Consider the following 15,407-nt stretch of genomic DNA (forward strand, 5'->3'; position numbering starts at 1 on the left):
TGCTCCAATTTTCTCTGCCGTGTCGTGTTCCTGCATTCGTATTAACATAAAACGGAAAAGCACAGCTATAACACCAGCTGACCTAGTTCACGGAACAAAACCCTCGTGTTCTTATGCGTGATTGAAAACCGATCATCTTCCCGCGGTGCACCGACAGCTCGCATGCATCCAGCTCCCAGTTTTGCTCTGCGGATTGTAAAGCCATAATCATAAATCATGTACCTTTTGCTTCCACCATCCACCCCATAAAAGGGCGGCTTTGGTCGGATCGGCTCTTTTGGTCATACACTAATTGCGATCGAAAAGCGGCCCTGCACAGAGAAATATGTTTCTAACCGCAAGCATTGGCTCCACTCGGCTGGTGAAGCTGTGTCTGCTGCCGGGGGTCTATTGAGCCGGAAAGCTCAAACGTGTTCCAGCGGGCAGTGGAATGGAATGGTACCGAGATCTGAATTCGATTACTGCTGAGCATGCTGTGTACTAAGTCGATTGTGCTTTTTTTGTGTCTGTGAGTGCTTTGCGCCTGCCATGTTGTTAGTTCGGTAAGCTGCGCGCATAAACAACTGTAGAACAAGATGCTAAGCAATATTTAGAGCACGATACGGAAGGATGTGAAGAAGCAGTAGGTACACTGGCGCTATGCTGTAAACCTGATGTTGGAACCATATTTCGCTGCTAAGAAAGCGGCGATCAACTGGTGAAAGATACGAAAGAAGGGTCGTAATGGATGCAATGCTAAGATTGCTCTTTACTTGTTGAATTTAGTACGGTCTGCGGTCCGACAACGGTAGCAGTTGTACCTACCTTTTTAAAGATCATTTGATCGTTTGATAGTTTTTTGGATCTTTCTTCCTCATTGAAATGGTTGTGCTTGAACCTTCTATGGATAGAATTATGTAAGCTTTGTTCCTAAGGGTTAGTGAACTGGCTCTTGATTTCATGAGTTATGTTCCTCTTGTATTATGTTTTTATTGGCAGAAATTAATTAGCTTACATCCTACCTTTTCCGCAGTTATCTGTTGCTTCTTCTTATATAGTTTTAAAAGTTAACATTGAATTCACTCTGCTTTAGCATTTTTTCTCCCATACAGACTCGAAGCAGCTCAAATAAACTTGTTGCTTTGAAGATCGTATCACATGAACTGCTGTCGTGCCTACTCATTGTACACCACAACCATTGCATAAGGCGTTGATATAGATCGCACGACGTTGGACATTTCATTCTTGTTTATTTCTATTTGCATCCACATGTCCACACAAACAGCTCCTGCGGCACCGGCTCATCGTACGTGTCAGCTCCTCCAAACTAGTTCAATTTCGTGATCTTCGGATTAGGCAGTTATTAAGCTATGCTTCGAAAAATGGTCATAGTGGCAGCGTGCCTTAAAGGCACCACCATCCACCATCTAATTGCTTTGTTGCACGACACTCCACCACATCGGACTATTGTTAAAAGTAAGTTGCGGCTGGACTGACAGAGAGAGAGAGAGAGAGAGACAGGGTTGCGAGCATCTGTGCGGTGCATCGTACTTCGTTAGCACATACAGAAAACGTTCACAGTCTGAATGGCAAGTGGATGTGGTGTGCGATCAGCGATCGTTTCAAGTTCGAAGTGTTTAGTGCGCTTGTTTAAATACACGAAGGCATATCGGCGTTGAAACCCCCGATGCTAGAATCTTCCGCTCTACCTTGTGCACAAATATCGGCTCAAGGTGATCAGGAGGATCGTGGTGCGAAGGCACGTCAGGTTGTGTAATGTTGTTTTTAAAACAAGCAGAGCGCAGTTGATCGTTTTTAAGTCTCATTGATTGTCCTCAGGGTCTCCCGGGGTAGTAATGCATTTGCACACACACACACACTGTCCGAAATTGTTTCCCCAGTCCTTCACAAGTCACACCCAATTCAGTGATAGCACTGCCAAATATCATTCCTCGGCAATATCGCCCAACATGGTGGACCTATTAATTCGTACGAACAACGTTCGATGAGCGGGACTTTCTGTTTTGACCGAAATGTCCCCTCTCTGCGTACATCGGGCATCGGACACCGGACACCGTCACCGGCGGTTTTCGATGGTTGGTTCACGTTCACTTGACAAACGCTCAAGAAAGAACTGGCTCCCCGAAAGGCCGCCACCACAAACGGGTGGCCTTCGTTAAGACGTGTCAAGAATGCTGACTAGTGTTGTCCGCCGGTTGTAAATTACGGTGCGTTTCTTTCGGTGGCCTTCCAAGGTGGCCTTTGTCAGAATATCCTTGTCCGGAAGGACTGGTATTCGAACGAAGCGTCGCATTCCTCCTTGCTGCTTGTATGGCAACTGTCGCCATAAGCAAACAGGTTGGACGGGTTTGGTACGATAACACTAGCTATTATCAATTCCGAATGCTTAGACACACAGAAACGGACGAGAACGTTCTGGTGGACACGTTCCTCCTTTCAGGGGGAAAACAGTCCCCCGCCAATACTAATCATCAATTAGCTAGGTTTGGGTGACAAAGCATCATCTCCGCACCATGTTAAACACATTCTCACGAGAAACAACTCGCTGGAATGTGGTTTTTGGAAGCAGTTCCGCCGGTCGTTCGATGTTGACAGATAGGAAGGAAGAAAATAATAATACATGGTTTTGGAAATCTATCAACCACCAAACTGGCCCTATCAGATCTTTTGATTGATCAACCATTGTTGTTGAGCCGTCTTATACACCTTTCACTTTTTCACCAGTTTCCGGCTGGCCGCCAGCCCCAGACAGACAGCCCGTGAACACATCCATTTTACCCAGATGAGTCGCGGCCAGCTAGCTCGCCTCAAGAAAATCGAAATCCGATTGGAAAAATGGAGCTGGAAAAATAGTTTCACGTGGGTAATAAACATATACGAACGGTGGGGAAGACCTGCTAGGGCTACTAGCAGCAGCGAAGCGGTTCGCGAACCTCGGGCTGAAAAGAAAATGATGATCATATTTACGTAACCGGAAGGGGGAGACCCACACGTTCAATTACGTTGCATGCTCCCGTATGGCGGAATGGCGGAGGATCATCATTTATCGATTGCCGGAGATTTGTTGATGGACTCACCATAAACGAGCTGCCCCCCGGTGGGTGCCTACAGATTTACCATACAGGAAAAGTCGCCGTACGCACATACATATACGCGTGGAGTGTGATGGTTGCGAAAGTGGCGAGAGCAAAAATGGTAAACAATAACAAAAAACACAAACACGCGTCGTGCTTCTTGGCCTCTGCCGTCTGTTCGCCGTGGCCATCCCGCGCTGGTTTCCGCCGGGCAGGGAAAAACACTTTGCACAAATATTACAGTTTCACTGAATTTAATAACACTAATTAAATTCACTCGCCACTCGTCCCAGGACACGCACGGGGGTGTACGTGGTAGCATGGTGAAGATTGGTTGGGTGGTTTTTCCTTTGGCCTTCGGCTCGCAACTCCAGCGGCGGCTCACAAGACTGTCGAAGTCGAAGTGGAAGTCGGAAAGAGAAATCGCCACATGGCGCGTCACATATGCAGCGAATAATTTTCCGTCCGATCGCTGATCCAAGCGCATCATCCGAGGGCTTTTGTCGCGTGAATTGTTTTAGTTGATGTTGTGGACCGAGCGGGTGAAAATTAAAATATGCTCCACGTAGGTTAATCAGCAGCTTTCATTATTATCGCTACGGGTGTCTTGCAGCGTAAAACCTATCATTCGCTGGCTTACGCATGACAATCCGGCCCGGCTATCGATCGATCGACGACGATGATGCCAACGAACGTGTATTGTTACAGCTAGCTCCCCCCCACATGGGCCAAACGCTTGACGCTTTCTCGCGTCCACTTTTATGCCACCACCATTGCACAACCGAGCGTGAGCGTGGCATCGCGACTTTGCTGGCACATTCAAAAGCGCTACGTCCAAAGTGACGATGACCTATCGAGTTTCCACCTGGTGGCATCGGGGCTGCCTGCTTACGACACCGAAAACATCAATTGCAGGCAATGGGGGGGTAGTGTTACCATTTGTTTGCTGCACACATCATCTCTGGCGGACATGAAAATTAAAGCCAAAAACAAAACAAAAAATCGCCAACAGTGATGTGATAACGGCTGCGCTCCGAAATAGATCAATCGATTTGCTGTGGATCGTGTATGCAACGGAGCGCTCGTACATGAACCTCGAAACACGGGGCAGTAGAGTTGAGCGCCTTAGAAATGAAAGTTTTTGCTGCACCACGTGCACAAAGACCTCGTCCGAGGCTCTCCGATGACTCCGGTGGACGAAGCCGTGCAGTGCCAGTTATTGTCCCTACTAGTTATTGTATAGAGTGCACGGTGCATTGCGCTAGTATATCGGAATGCATCGGTCGGCCGATTAACGATTAGCATTGGCCACATTGGTTACTATTGTGCGGTGCGCACCCCACGTGCGTTTTGTTTTGCTGAGTCGTGTGTCTCTATTGCCCCACCGGCAAACGACGAGTCACACAGCGAGCACTTTGCCTGCTTTTGTTGGCCTGCATACAGGCATAGTCTATCGTATATCATGGAGTGCACCTTGCAAAGCAGTACAAAAAACGTGCAACAGTGGAGCAACTGATAGTTGGTTTAGTTTGAAAAGCAATAAACTAAATTAGCGTTTTCTGCACTATTTTTGACACGTTGTGGTAGCCTCGCTATTGGTCACTCGGTACCTTTTCGGCGAGCGGTTTCCCACACATGAATATGTAAGCTTCATCAGACTTAGAAAATCAATTAACAGGAGGGGCGAAATCTTTAATCGGTGCTTTTCTCATTAGCGGGGTATCTCGCGACCGGGAAATTCCATTCTCACACACCGTGTGTCGTTGACTTGCCTACTTGTAGGTTGAGCCTTTGGCGGTAGAACATCTCCCAACTCAACCGCAGCCAAAAACGCGAGGCGAAAAGGTGAAAGAAAAACCCTCGGCCGAACCATACCGAAATAGCGTCACCGTCACGGGTTTAGGTAATGGAGGAAATTTATTACATCATAAGCGAAACTGCTTAATTTCCGCCAACCATGCATCCGTGCTGAGCCGTATGTGTTTTGTTAAGGTTCGCTGGTATGACGGGGGTTTCTTTTATCTTCGACTTGCTTTCAGTATATACTCCACCGAGTTGTGTGAGATGACCAGTTAGGCAACATTCATCAACTATTCTTCAACCTGTAGGCCTAGCGGTATATGGCGTAGAAAACTGTTTCCTTTCCTCGCCGTGGAAGAACGGTATCATCGGGATGGGGCAGTTGAACATTGAGCTGGTTCAAGGTGCTATCTGGCGATCATGTGCGGGAACCTCTAATTAGTGGGCAAATGAAGTATTGAACGAAAATTGTTCCTTTTCTGATAATGTTGGCTAGATAGAAGTATTGGCAATGGCGATTGGTTGGGGAAAAATTAGATAAATTTTATATTTAAGAAAACGTGATCGTACGGATGGTTGCTGTAGTGTAATAGCCGCTTAAATCAACACCCTGAGGTTATTCCAAACTGAACTGAAACGGATTTGGGATTGAAAGTAAAGGGAGTTTAGTAACATCAAACATATGGTTCTCTACTCAATTACGTCTTAAAGCGTTCATTCAGGAGTGCATTGAAATAAGAAACTCAAAAAAAGAATAATAACACGTAAACTTAAGTCTTTAGGCGAACACACGCGAACTTACGATCAGAAATCCGCTTCAATCAGCTCGCAATAAACCCCTGCCAGCTGTTGTTGTTTACATCGGCGCGTATCAAAATGTCAACGCTTATCTGCTGCTGTGCTGCGGGGTGCTGCTACTTTAACTCGCATTGGCCCATCAATGCTGTGCCATTATCGCTGGCTCTGTTAGTTCATCGCTTAATTTTGCAGTGAAATGTTCGATCCGACGGATCATCAACACCGCCGTTACAACCCACTGAACGGGCAGTGGGTGCTGGTGAGTCCACATCGTATGAAGCGGCCCTGGTCCGGGCAGGAGGAACACCCACAGTCGGCCAATCTTCCCGAGTTTGATCCAACCAACCCGCTTTGTCCGGGGGTAACCCGTCCCAATGGAATCGTAAGTTGTGCATGTGAAGGTCACATTGAGCGAAAGGCCCTCAAACCCATCGTCGTACGATCGGTTCTGCTGATACTGATATTGATTTGTTGTTGTGCCAGAGAAATCCCATCTACGGGTCGACGTTTGTGTTTACGAACGATTTTCCGGCCCTGTTGGAACAGGTGCCGGAGCCACCGGCAAGCGACGATCCACTGTTTCAGATAGCACCGGCCCAGGGTACCTGCCGCGTAATGTGTTTCCATCCGAAGTCGAACAAAACGCTGCCCCTCATGACGCCGAAGGAGATCCGGAACGTAATTGATGCGTGGATCGCGGAGTTTCGCTCTCTGGCAGAACGGTACTGCTGGGTGCAGATCTTCGAAAACAAGGGCGCTACGATGGGATGTTCGAATCCGCATCCGCACTGTCAGATATGGGCCTGCTCGTTCTTACCGAACGAACCGCAGATTAAGGATGGCATGCTGCGGCAATACTACGCCAAGCACGGGACACCCTTGCTGGATGATTACGTGGAGCGAGAATTGGTGAAGCGGGTAACTTGAACGCGTCGAAAGGTGGTTCTTCATGTTTTAACTTTAAATTGCTAATGTTTGCGCTTTTCAGGAGCGCATCGTAATCGAAAACCCGGACTGGCTCGTGGTTGTTCCGTTCTGGGCTGTGTGGCCATTCGAGACGATGCTGATTTCGCGCAATTCCAACAAGCGTATCTCCGATCTAACGATGACGCAGATCAACAATCTAGCGATCGTGATCAAGGAGCTGACCACCAAGTATGACAATCTCTTCAAGTGTTCGTTTCCGTACAGCATGGGCTGGCATGGTGCGCCCACAGCAGAACTGGCGAAGGATGCAACGAGTGACCAACACTGGACGCTACATGCGATTTACTATCCACCTCTGCTCCGGTCAGCTACGGTGCGAAAGTTTATGGTGGGCTTTGAGTTGCTGTGTCAGTCACAGCGTGATTTGACGGCTGAACAGGCTGCCGACAGGCTTCGGGGACTCTCCGGCAAACGGCACTACAGTGACCAGCTTTGAATAATGGCGCGGATGGGTTGGCTATCTAATCTAAGCACGGTCATATCTATCGTATTGGGACAGATAGGCTTAGATAAGGGTTTAGGGGACGTACTCCAGTGAACGTGAATAAAGTGAACCTTTCGATGTTTCAAGTATGCTGTGAGCGATATTATTATTGACCTCTAATTCTGTAGCGCTTCCGTAATGTGAGCTTTACACCAGGGACAAACTGTGCGATTGCCGGGTAAACATGGGTCTAGTAATCAATGTCTTGATAAGCATTGCTAAGCTAGCATTGCTTCGACAAGTAATTAGCTGTTCGAATAACATAAATGATGCAGAATGATTGTTTTAAATTATCATTTTTTGCAGCAAATTTTCTGTCCGCTGCTGTCCTTACCATCGCAACGAAATCGGTTGTTTCATGAAACATCACCAAGTGTGTGCGAGGGAAGCAACACTCAATAAACTTCGTCACACGGTAGCGATCATTCCAAGGACGCAACTCGACCGTGCCTTAACAACGACGAGTCGGGCGGGGGCAGATGGGTTCTCAGCTCACGAAGAAATGCCAAAAAGCCACCCGAAACCTTGAAAGGGACCAATTCATGGAAGCGTATCTCCCAAAAAACAGCCCAACGGGTTGGGTTGATCGTACGCAACTTATGCTTCTGCCGAAGACGTCGCTAACAACAAGGACTTGCTCAGTGGACGGGACAAGGACAAAACTTGCTGGCGGTGTACAATAAAATGGTCAATTTTGTTAATACTCCATTAACCGTGACTTGGAGGGTATCCACAATCGAAGTCCATCCACCAATGTGGTGAATTCTTTATCCTATAAAAATTGCCGAAATATCGATTGATACAGGGTGGATGTGTGACTGTAGCTTCTTTGTCCATGCGTACAGTGTATGTTTATATGTATAAGCTTGTCTATAAAACACGGTTGCTGGTTTTTGTGTGTTTTCGTTGTCTGCTGTATAAATTACGATTCTCCAATGAAGCTGCAAACGAATCCCTTCACTTTACCGCCGATGCGACCATCAGTCTCATCCGTTTGACATCATTGTGCAAAGCAATTTATCACATTCCTAGCATGGGGTAGATCCGCAAAGATCACGGTTTATTGATCGACAGATGATCGCATCCATACGAATGCCATATTTGTTGAGCGGTGTACTGTGGAAGGGAAGCTATTACGGCCGAACTGGACGGGGGGCGATAGCGAGCTTCGAAAAAGCCGCACAGCCGCCTGAGGTAGCCTGAACGCGACCTGCCTGCGTGCGCCTGCCACACCCTTGGACGACGGTGTACACATGTTTGCGTCAGCAAAATATGTGCGATCTACTACGACTCGAGGTGAGGCGAGGTCTACGTTATGCGACCCATTTGGAGGCATTTTTTGCTTATGCTAACTTGCTAACTCGTCTCTTGATTTACTGGTCGCGGTCCTGAAGTATTTCAGTGCGGTTCTGCATAGCCGGCAAAACAGTAAGTGTGGATTCGATTCAGGCTATGTGTGGCATCGTTACCGACTTCAGTTTTAAATTTTGGGCTATTTGCATCCATGGTTTGTTGTTCTGTGAGGATGTTCAACTGCCTAAGAGCCCCTCCATAAGAGGTTAGCAGTAACGATATCCGTTAGCTTTGGCACGATGAGCCTTCGGCCGTGGCCTGTGCTAGTTGGTCAAGTATAAAGAAGCGTAGCATGGCCAGCGTCCGAATGAACTTTGTATAACTGCATATTTGCTCATGTTCGAACGTAACCTCGGGCCACCGGCTAAAGGCTAATGATGGAATGCTTAGCTGCGTGCGTACAAACTGGCGGGCCGCAGTTTAGGAGGCTTGCCACAATGAAACCTCGGTCGCCTGCGTGATCAGCATTGTAAACAAACGCGCGTATTGCAAAGGGAATATAGGGAAGGTCTGTCAGCCGGAGGGTTACTATCGGCGTGATGTGTTTGGCGGGCACTAGGTTATTACTGGGCTGTACGTGCATTTCCTAGTGAGTTGAAGTACGTACCGTCTTAACATTTGTTACTATTTGAAGATACGGGGCAAAATATAGTACAGGACAGTTGTTTAAACATGGGCGTTGCTCGATAGAAGGTTAATTGTTTCGGCAAATTACAACCACATTCGACCGTTGCCTAGGTCAAGAGAATGTGAGGCCATTACTTTGAGAAACAATCGCATCGCAATGCATTTTCACATAATCGGTGAAAAGCGAATCACAATCGGTTTTGACAAAGGTGTGCGGCCATGCGACAATGGCTCGAATCATCATTACCTGAAGGCATTGGCGCTGGGAGGAATTAAGTGTGACAAAACCGTGAAGGGATTGTGTCGGAGCAAATGCCATGCATGCTTGCTTTAGCCCCCTGGGCTTGGAAAGGTTTACTGACACAAGAGATTGAAGGAATTGCAATTCTATTGAAAAGTAGTACAATCATGTTGCGTTAGTAGATGATTTAAATTGCTAAATTCTAATCCGATCGAAAACAAATAATACAGCTTCCTCTCCACTTCCCTTAGCAAATACCTTAATGGCAAACAAATCGATGCATTTACATTTATAACACCGCTTGAACGTGATCTCACCGTGCTTTATCACGCACGCTGTAACAAAATGGGCGCACCGAGAGGGGCACACCGTTTACGGTGTTGTAGTCGTCATCCCAAGTTCCCATCTGGCGATGCCAACACACACACACAATGGCGACCATATGAATCTCCGGTGGGGAAGCCACACCTTCGTCCGTACCGCTCCTCGTGACCTTGACAGTGGCCGAGGATGATTTCATATCAAACGGCAAACGAAACAAACTTCTGTTTGATGACAATGAGGAAACGGCCACGGCGAAGAACATATCGATTGTGAATCGGATTAATTCTGAAAACAACCTTCGCCGGACCTGGCTGTGCGTTCTTGGTCGATGGGTTGGGGTGGGTTGGCCACGCTCGAAAAGGCAGTTCCTCCTGACATTAGACGTCGGTTTGGGCGCAAAACCGGAAAAGCTAATGATCCATTGTATTGATGAAATTATTCTGCTCGCGATCGGTGGTTTCGTTCCAATGAGTTCTGAGTGAAGTCCGTGAGCTTTTGATTGTTGTGTTTGTAAGACTCCCTTTAGCACCTCAGCTGGGAAACGTGTCCTAATGTCGTATTGTTCCTACCAAAGGGGCACAATAAATTGGATGAATTTATTTCAACAAAGTTTAAAACAATATCAATCAGTTCTCTGCTGAAAAATGCACCAAGCCGAGCGTCGTTATATGAAGCTACCTTTAAATAAAACATTTCTGCGAATGGCGCATCACACCGTGCGCCATAAATCACCCAAAGCATCACGCGTTGAAACAACTTCATCACAACACGCTGTTGTTGTCCGTTATATATTTTAACCCGTAAAATGCGCGCGATACTGTTTGAATTTGTATGTATCGTTCAGATAATAAAATACGCTTAATATATGCGACTGTGAGCAATGTGTTTGCTTTCCGTTATGCAATAAGTCCATAGCGAAAGATCAGAAGCCAAATCGAACGAAAGTTGAACCATGCGTTTGATGCTGCCCCAGAGGTCGGTAATGTAAGTTGCACAAGCGGTGGCAAATTATTTAGATATTCACGGCATCAACTCCGAGTTGCTGGCTACATCAGCCACAGGTGCATTTGAGTGAGGTGTTCGATGTGGCCATCGATTCGATTGCGATCGCGTGAGGTGATCGCAACACGAGGACCTGTACGAGCCAATAGAGCGTCTTGCAGTTGTTGCTTCAAGCAGTGAGCCGCCAAAAACGCTAGAAATACGGAACTAGAAGCATCAGTGCCGTGTGTGGCACTGATAAGCACAAATTACGGTCATCGAAAGGAGAAAAAAGCTACAGATATTATTACACAAGCGATTGGTTTGCGAACGCGCATCTCTGCCATTGTTACGATCGAGCTCCCGATCGCACTTTCGCTTTCCATTCCGCGGCGCAGCTCTCGATAAGCCACCGTACAAGGAGTACGCGAGAAAATGGCAACGAGTGGAAAACAAAACCAAAATATGGAGATACATTCCATGGCGATCATAAAGCTTGGGCCGGTTAAAAGAAAATAAAATAGCCAAATAATTTCGTCTTCAACGTTCATGTGTGTGTGTGCGCGCCTGGGTGGTACAGTGGCCTCGACGGGATGGATCAATTATGAAACCATGCGTTTGCAGTAAAAACCCATCGCGGGGCACACATCCATCAACGGAACGATTTTTGATACATTATACTGCGTATCCGTGTATCTAATGTGAGCTAGTAAAGCATACTGAATTTTCATGGTTTCCTCCGGTTTTTGTTGTTGCAGATTTGGTCGTGAGGATCGCGTGTGAAGACGGCAGACACTCATATCCCCGTCGGAGGCCCAAAGATGGAAGTCCAAACGGCTCTGGTACTAACGATTCAGCTGATAGCGTTGTTTTCGATAGCGGGTGCGTTGCTGCTGTATCTGCTGTGTAAGGTGCGCGGAACAAGAGACGATGCCAACGGAACGCAGAAAGGCTCGATACTGATCACCTGTGCGGACACCGCCCTAGGACTGCAGGTAAGCAAAAACACGGTCCCTGTGTGTGCAGGTCCGCGCTGGACTATGATGCAAATTGCTTGTTGAGAAGCTTGCCGAAGAAAGGTACCGCTGCTTTCTCTGCAAAAAAAAAACGCCAAGCCATGATAGCGACTTACTTTGGATCAACTTCTTGCGGTTAGCTAGCCGTTGATAAGATCGTGTTAAGCAAAGCGTAGGAAATGGCCGATGCCTTCCAACCGTTAATAGACCGTCAGTGTCAGTGCTTTATCTAAGGCTCGCTTTGAATAGATTTATTTTCTAATCCGCCGCTCTGGTACATTGGCCAAATAGTACAGTGGACGCGCAGGGTCGGTTTTATGGTCGCTGTGATTCCACTTCGCCGCACGTTTAATTAGCTTCGTAATCACACCATATTAATAGCGTCTTCGTTTGTTCGCTTCAGATCTGCACATTCTTCGCTAGCAAAGGACATCGAGTGTTCGCCGGTATGAAGGACCCGGTCGAATCGCTACCTGCCAAGCTGTTGCGCGGCTGGATGAAGATGCGCGAAAACTCCGACACGCCAGTCAGTGGGTCGGTTGTGCCGATGAAGATTGACGTTACGCGGGAGGACGTGCTGCGCGAGGCGGCTGAAGCGATGGGCGCTCATCTGAATGCGGGCGAACGGGGCATACTGGCCGTAATCAACACGGCCGGATCGGTGTACCGTGGCCGCATCGACTCACAGGACTCGCTGCAGTGGGAAAGCATGTTCAAGAACAACGTCATGGGATGTCTTCGGACGGCGCGTGCCTTTATCGGACTGTTGCGACCCACGCGGGGTCGACTGATTCTGCTCGGGTCTGGCAATGATGACGATGGGTTGACAGTGTTCATGGCCACACGGAACGCTGTGCAGGGATGTGCCGATGCGCTGCGCAAAGAGCTGAAACCGTACGGTGTGAACGTTGTGACACTGGACTCGCGCGGTGTCCCAGCGGAGTCACTGTTCAAGGCACCGGTTCCATACAGTAAGTGGCGGCTGGAGTGTGGCAGTGGTGTGACATTTTCTAATTTACTTTTACTTTCTCGTCCCCTTCAGCCATCTCGGATGAGGAAGGTGTACCGACGCAGTACAGCGCGGATGTGCTCACCAGCTCGGCACTGGGTGTGATCGAGCGTGCCCTGTACGACACACGCCCCAGTGAGACCTACTGTCTTTCGGTGCCAAATAGCAAGTTCCAGATGAGGTTGCCCTGCCGGTCATCGTTGAAGATTTCCGCCAGCCGTGCGGACCCGAAACCCATACAGAGCGTCTGAAGCGCCAGCTCTCCTCCCGGCCACACACACACACCAGAGGACGACGACAGATTTCAGAACTTCTTTGTGCCTATTCGTTTGTCTAATTTTCGTTTTGCTAAGTTTTGCAGTACGAGCGTGCCGTGTATCTCTTTTTCAGGCCGCGCTGTTCGTCGTTCCACACGACTGGATCCTCGGTCGCTCGATCAGGACAGCGGCGCAGGACGGCTTGCAGTTTTGGAAACGGTTTGCGTTTCTTCTGCGAACCGTGGACTAATGCTATAGGTTTTTTCCACCTTCCCCTATTCCCTGTGTAAAGTTTGTTTATTTTAAGCAAATGATATGATTGTTTTAGTGTAAAGTACAGAAATAAATAACATACCTTATTTCGTTCATTGGTAATGAATACGTTGGCTTGTAGATGATGGGAGACATTGAGAAACATTGTACACTTTATGGAGCGCAGATCCAGCTTGAACGGACTATCAGAATCAAGTATCAGTACGACTCGTGTAGGTCAGACCGGAGTATGAAATTCTTTTTCTGCCTTGGCAATACAAACTCTACATATCTCGGCCTTTCTGGCTTTCTGTGACTTAATTTTATTCATAGTCAGTCCTGCATTTGGGGAGGCGGTCTGGATGAGATTTGATCCCCCGTCAATGACCAATTAAATTCTGGATGAGATTTGCGTAATTCAAATATGACCAATACAAATATGGCGCAAATCATCCTCAAATGTTCTCGAAATAAAAAAAATCCGAATAAATCTTCAATTAAATATTCAAATGGTAAAAGGATTTGAAGCGCATAACGGTCTAAATTCGAGCTTTCGATTGAATTTAAAAACTGCTCGAATATGGCACAGTGCACGAGTGCTGCTCGAATTATCCCGGTGAAAATTGCTAGACAATCATGCCGATTGACAGCACCCCGAAAAAGGTAAACAAAGAAAATGAAGGAGTCTGCAAAGGTAAACGATTAAGATTTTTTCAGCAATATTCATGTAAATCAAGCGATATCCTGGACGCACTCTGTTTGGAAATAGTGATGTGGTTATTCCGGCTATGTGGACATAATGTCTAACCTTTTTGCAGGAGAACCGAGATCACCCAGCAGCAGGGATTGGAGATTCGTCAGATGTTTCCGTTTCCGAACCAACAAAGGCGGTATGTGTAAGGAAAAGTTTGAAATTATTCCAGTACTAATGTAACAAATGTTTATAGAAATACCAACAGGCTCTAAATCAAGCATTTGCTAATATGGATCTACAACAAAAGGACTGCTACGATGAGGACAGTGATGAAGAGGTAAGAAGATTTCCGGTATCGGATCGGATGCTAGCCATGAAGCTGACGCCCATTCACACTGGCCTCATTGATGTTTGCAGGACAAAGCAATGCAAAAACGGAAAATGCTGAGATCTTGGCTTAATCGATTGTTTCGTATTAAAATGACGGATGGCCGGATACTGAATGGCTATTTCGTGTGTACCGATGCCGATGCGAACGTGGTACTCCAGGGGACGAGCGAATTCACCGAAATCGGAGGCGAAGAACGCATTCTCGGGCTGGTCATGATACCGGGCCGGTACATTGTTTCGATAGAAGAACGCAATCCACCAGTTTTTTGGTAACGAACAAAGTACGTGATTATATTTTATTTATTTACTACACATCCTCGTCTTGTTCAATGCGTGTCCGTAACAATAGTGTTGCTTAGCGAGAGCGAAACGAAGAACTCCTAGTCGAAATGTCCGTATGATACACGTGCTACCACCGCTACCGCAGCACCACTATTTGGTTTCGTTCAGCGGTTCGTATCCTTTCGCCATCTTTTGCTTAAACTGGTCGTAGGTTCGCTTGCGATCGAAATGCTTCACCCACTGGGCCGGGCAGGATTGCTGGTACAATTTGCGTAACTGGAGACACTCTTTCGGTTCGGGCGCTTGCGATGTGCACTGGTAGTCGGGTGCGTGCTTGTCCAGGCAGGCCCAGTATTCGTCACGCGCTGTCCAACATTTTGCGCGAGCGTCTTTATCGGGAAAGGCCATTTCGTCCGGTGTCCGTGTTTCGGTGTTTCACAACAACAATCTTTGGCTGAAAACAAAACGTCAACGTTGGACACTGGGAAGGCTGAACGGACATTTTCGATGATCATTAAATGACATGTTGCAGAAGATGTGTTGTATTTAGATTACTTGCAAATGAGATTGAAGTTAAAATAAGGGACAATTACATAAGATTTTATAATCGAGTTATACCAAAAAAAGTCATACGTTAGAAAAACTGGACTCTAATAAATAAGATTCAAAGTAAGCTTATGCTACTGCTCGCTAGATGGCGCTACTAGTACAGGTTCAAGCTTGCTGTAGACCAGCCGTTACTCGTTTGAAACGAATGTGACTGCGCCGGAAGTGAACGTTGTACCATTTTGATTCGTACAACTATTCACAGCGGTGATCAACACCAGCTAATACAAAT

General features: G+C 47.1%; 4 protein-coding genes across 6 annotated transcripts in view; 3 read left to right on the top strand and 1 right to left on the bottom strand.

The window, feature by feature from the left end:
* Positions 1-13,330, top strand: part of LOC118506338 (uncharacterized oxidoreductase SAR2567) — a 28,618-nt gene extending 15,288 nt beyond the window's left edge. For all 3 annotated transcript variants that reach the window (XM_036043321.1, XM_036043318.1, XM_036043320.1), the window contains exons 3-5: positions 11,428-11,664; positions 12,089-12,656; positions 12,728-13,330. In XM_036043321.1, the coding sequence (XP_035899214.1) occupies positions 11,491-11,664; positions 12,089-12,656; positions 12,728-12,945 (960 nt within the window). In that variant the 5' untranslated portion in view covers positions 11,428-11,490 and the 3' untranslated portion in view covers positions 12,946-13,330. The remainder of the gene's footprint in view (positions 1-11,427; positions 11,665-12,088; positions 12,657-12,727) is intronic.
* Positions 5,764-7,232, top strand: LOC118506337 (probable galactose-1-phosphate uridylyltransferase). The gene is made up of 3 exons (XM_036043317.1): positions 5,764-6,054; positions 6,156-6,590; positions 6,661-7,232. The coding sequence occupies exons 1-3, from the start codon at positions 5,869-5,871 to the stop codon at positions 7,093-7,095; spliced, it is 1,056 nt and encodes a 351-aa protein (XP_035899210.1). The 5' UTR covers positions 5,764-5,868; the 3' UTR covers positions 7,096-7,232.
* Positions 13,331-13,836: 506 nt separating the features above from the next.
* LOC118506339 (N-alpha-acetyltransferase 38, NatC auxiliary subunit) lies at positions 13,837-14,601 on the top strand. Its single transcript, XM_036043322.1, has 4 exons — positions 13,837-13,897; positions 14,022-14,093; positions 14,151-14,234; positions 14,315-14,601. Exons 1-4 carry the CDS (start codon positions 13,880-13,882, stop codon positions 14,558-14,560), a joined length of 420 nt encoding a protein of 139 aa, XP_035899215.1. The 5' UTR covers positions 13,837-13,879; the 3' UTR covers positions 14,561-14,601.
* Positions 14,550-15,033, bottom strand: LOC118506340 (cytochrome c oxidase assembly factor 6 homolog). The gene has a single exon (XM_036043323.1). The coding sequence runs from the start codon at positions 14,975-14,977 to the stop codon at positions 14,720-14,722; it is 258 nt and encodes an 85-aa protein (XP_035899216.1). The 5' UTR covers positions 14,978-15,033; the 3' UTR covers positions 14,550-14,719.
* Positions 15,034-15,407: the final 374 nt, after the last annotated feature.

Source organism: Anopheles stephensi, chromosome 2 (assembly GCF_013141755.1).
Source record: "Anopheles stephensi strain Indian chromosome 2, UCI_ANSTEP_V1.0, whole genome shotgun sequence".
NCBI lineage: Eukaryota > Metazoa > Arthropoda > Insecta > Diptera > Culicidae > Anopheles > Anopheles stephensi.

Bases quoted from the DNA above. Each gene is read 5' to 3' on its own strand.
- LOC118506337 (XM_036043317.1), top strand. From the start codon at position 5,869: ATGTTCGATCCGACGGATCATCAACACCGCCGTTACAACCCACTGAAC. The intron at 6,055-6,155 runs GTAAGTTGTGCA...TTGTTGTGCCAG, and splicing joins TAACCCGTCCCAATGGAATC to AGAAATCCCATCTACGGGTC. The intron at 6,591-6,660 runs GTAACTTGAACG...TGCGCTTTTCAG, and splicing joins AGCGAGAATTGGTGAAGCGG to GAGCGCATCGTAATCGAAAA.
- LOC118506339 (XM_036043322.1), top strand. The intron at 14,094-14,150 runs GTATGTGTAAGG...AAATGTTTATAG, and splicing joins TTTCCGAACCAACAAAGGCG to AAATACCAACAGGCTCTAAA. The intron at 14,235-14,314 runs GTAAGAAGATTT...TGATGTTTGCAG, and splicing joins ATGAGGACAGTGATGAAGAG to GACAAAGCAATGCAAAAACG.
- LOC118506340 (XM_036043323.1), bottom strand. From the start codon at position 14,977: ATGGCCTTTCCCGATAAAGACGCTCGCGCAAAATGTTGGACAGCGCGT.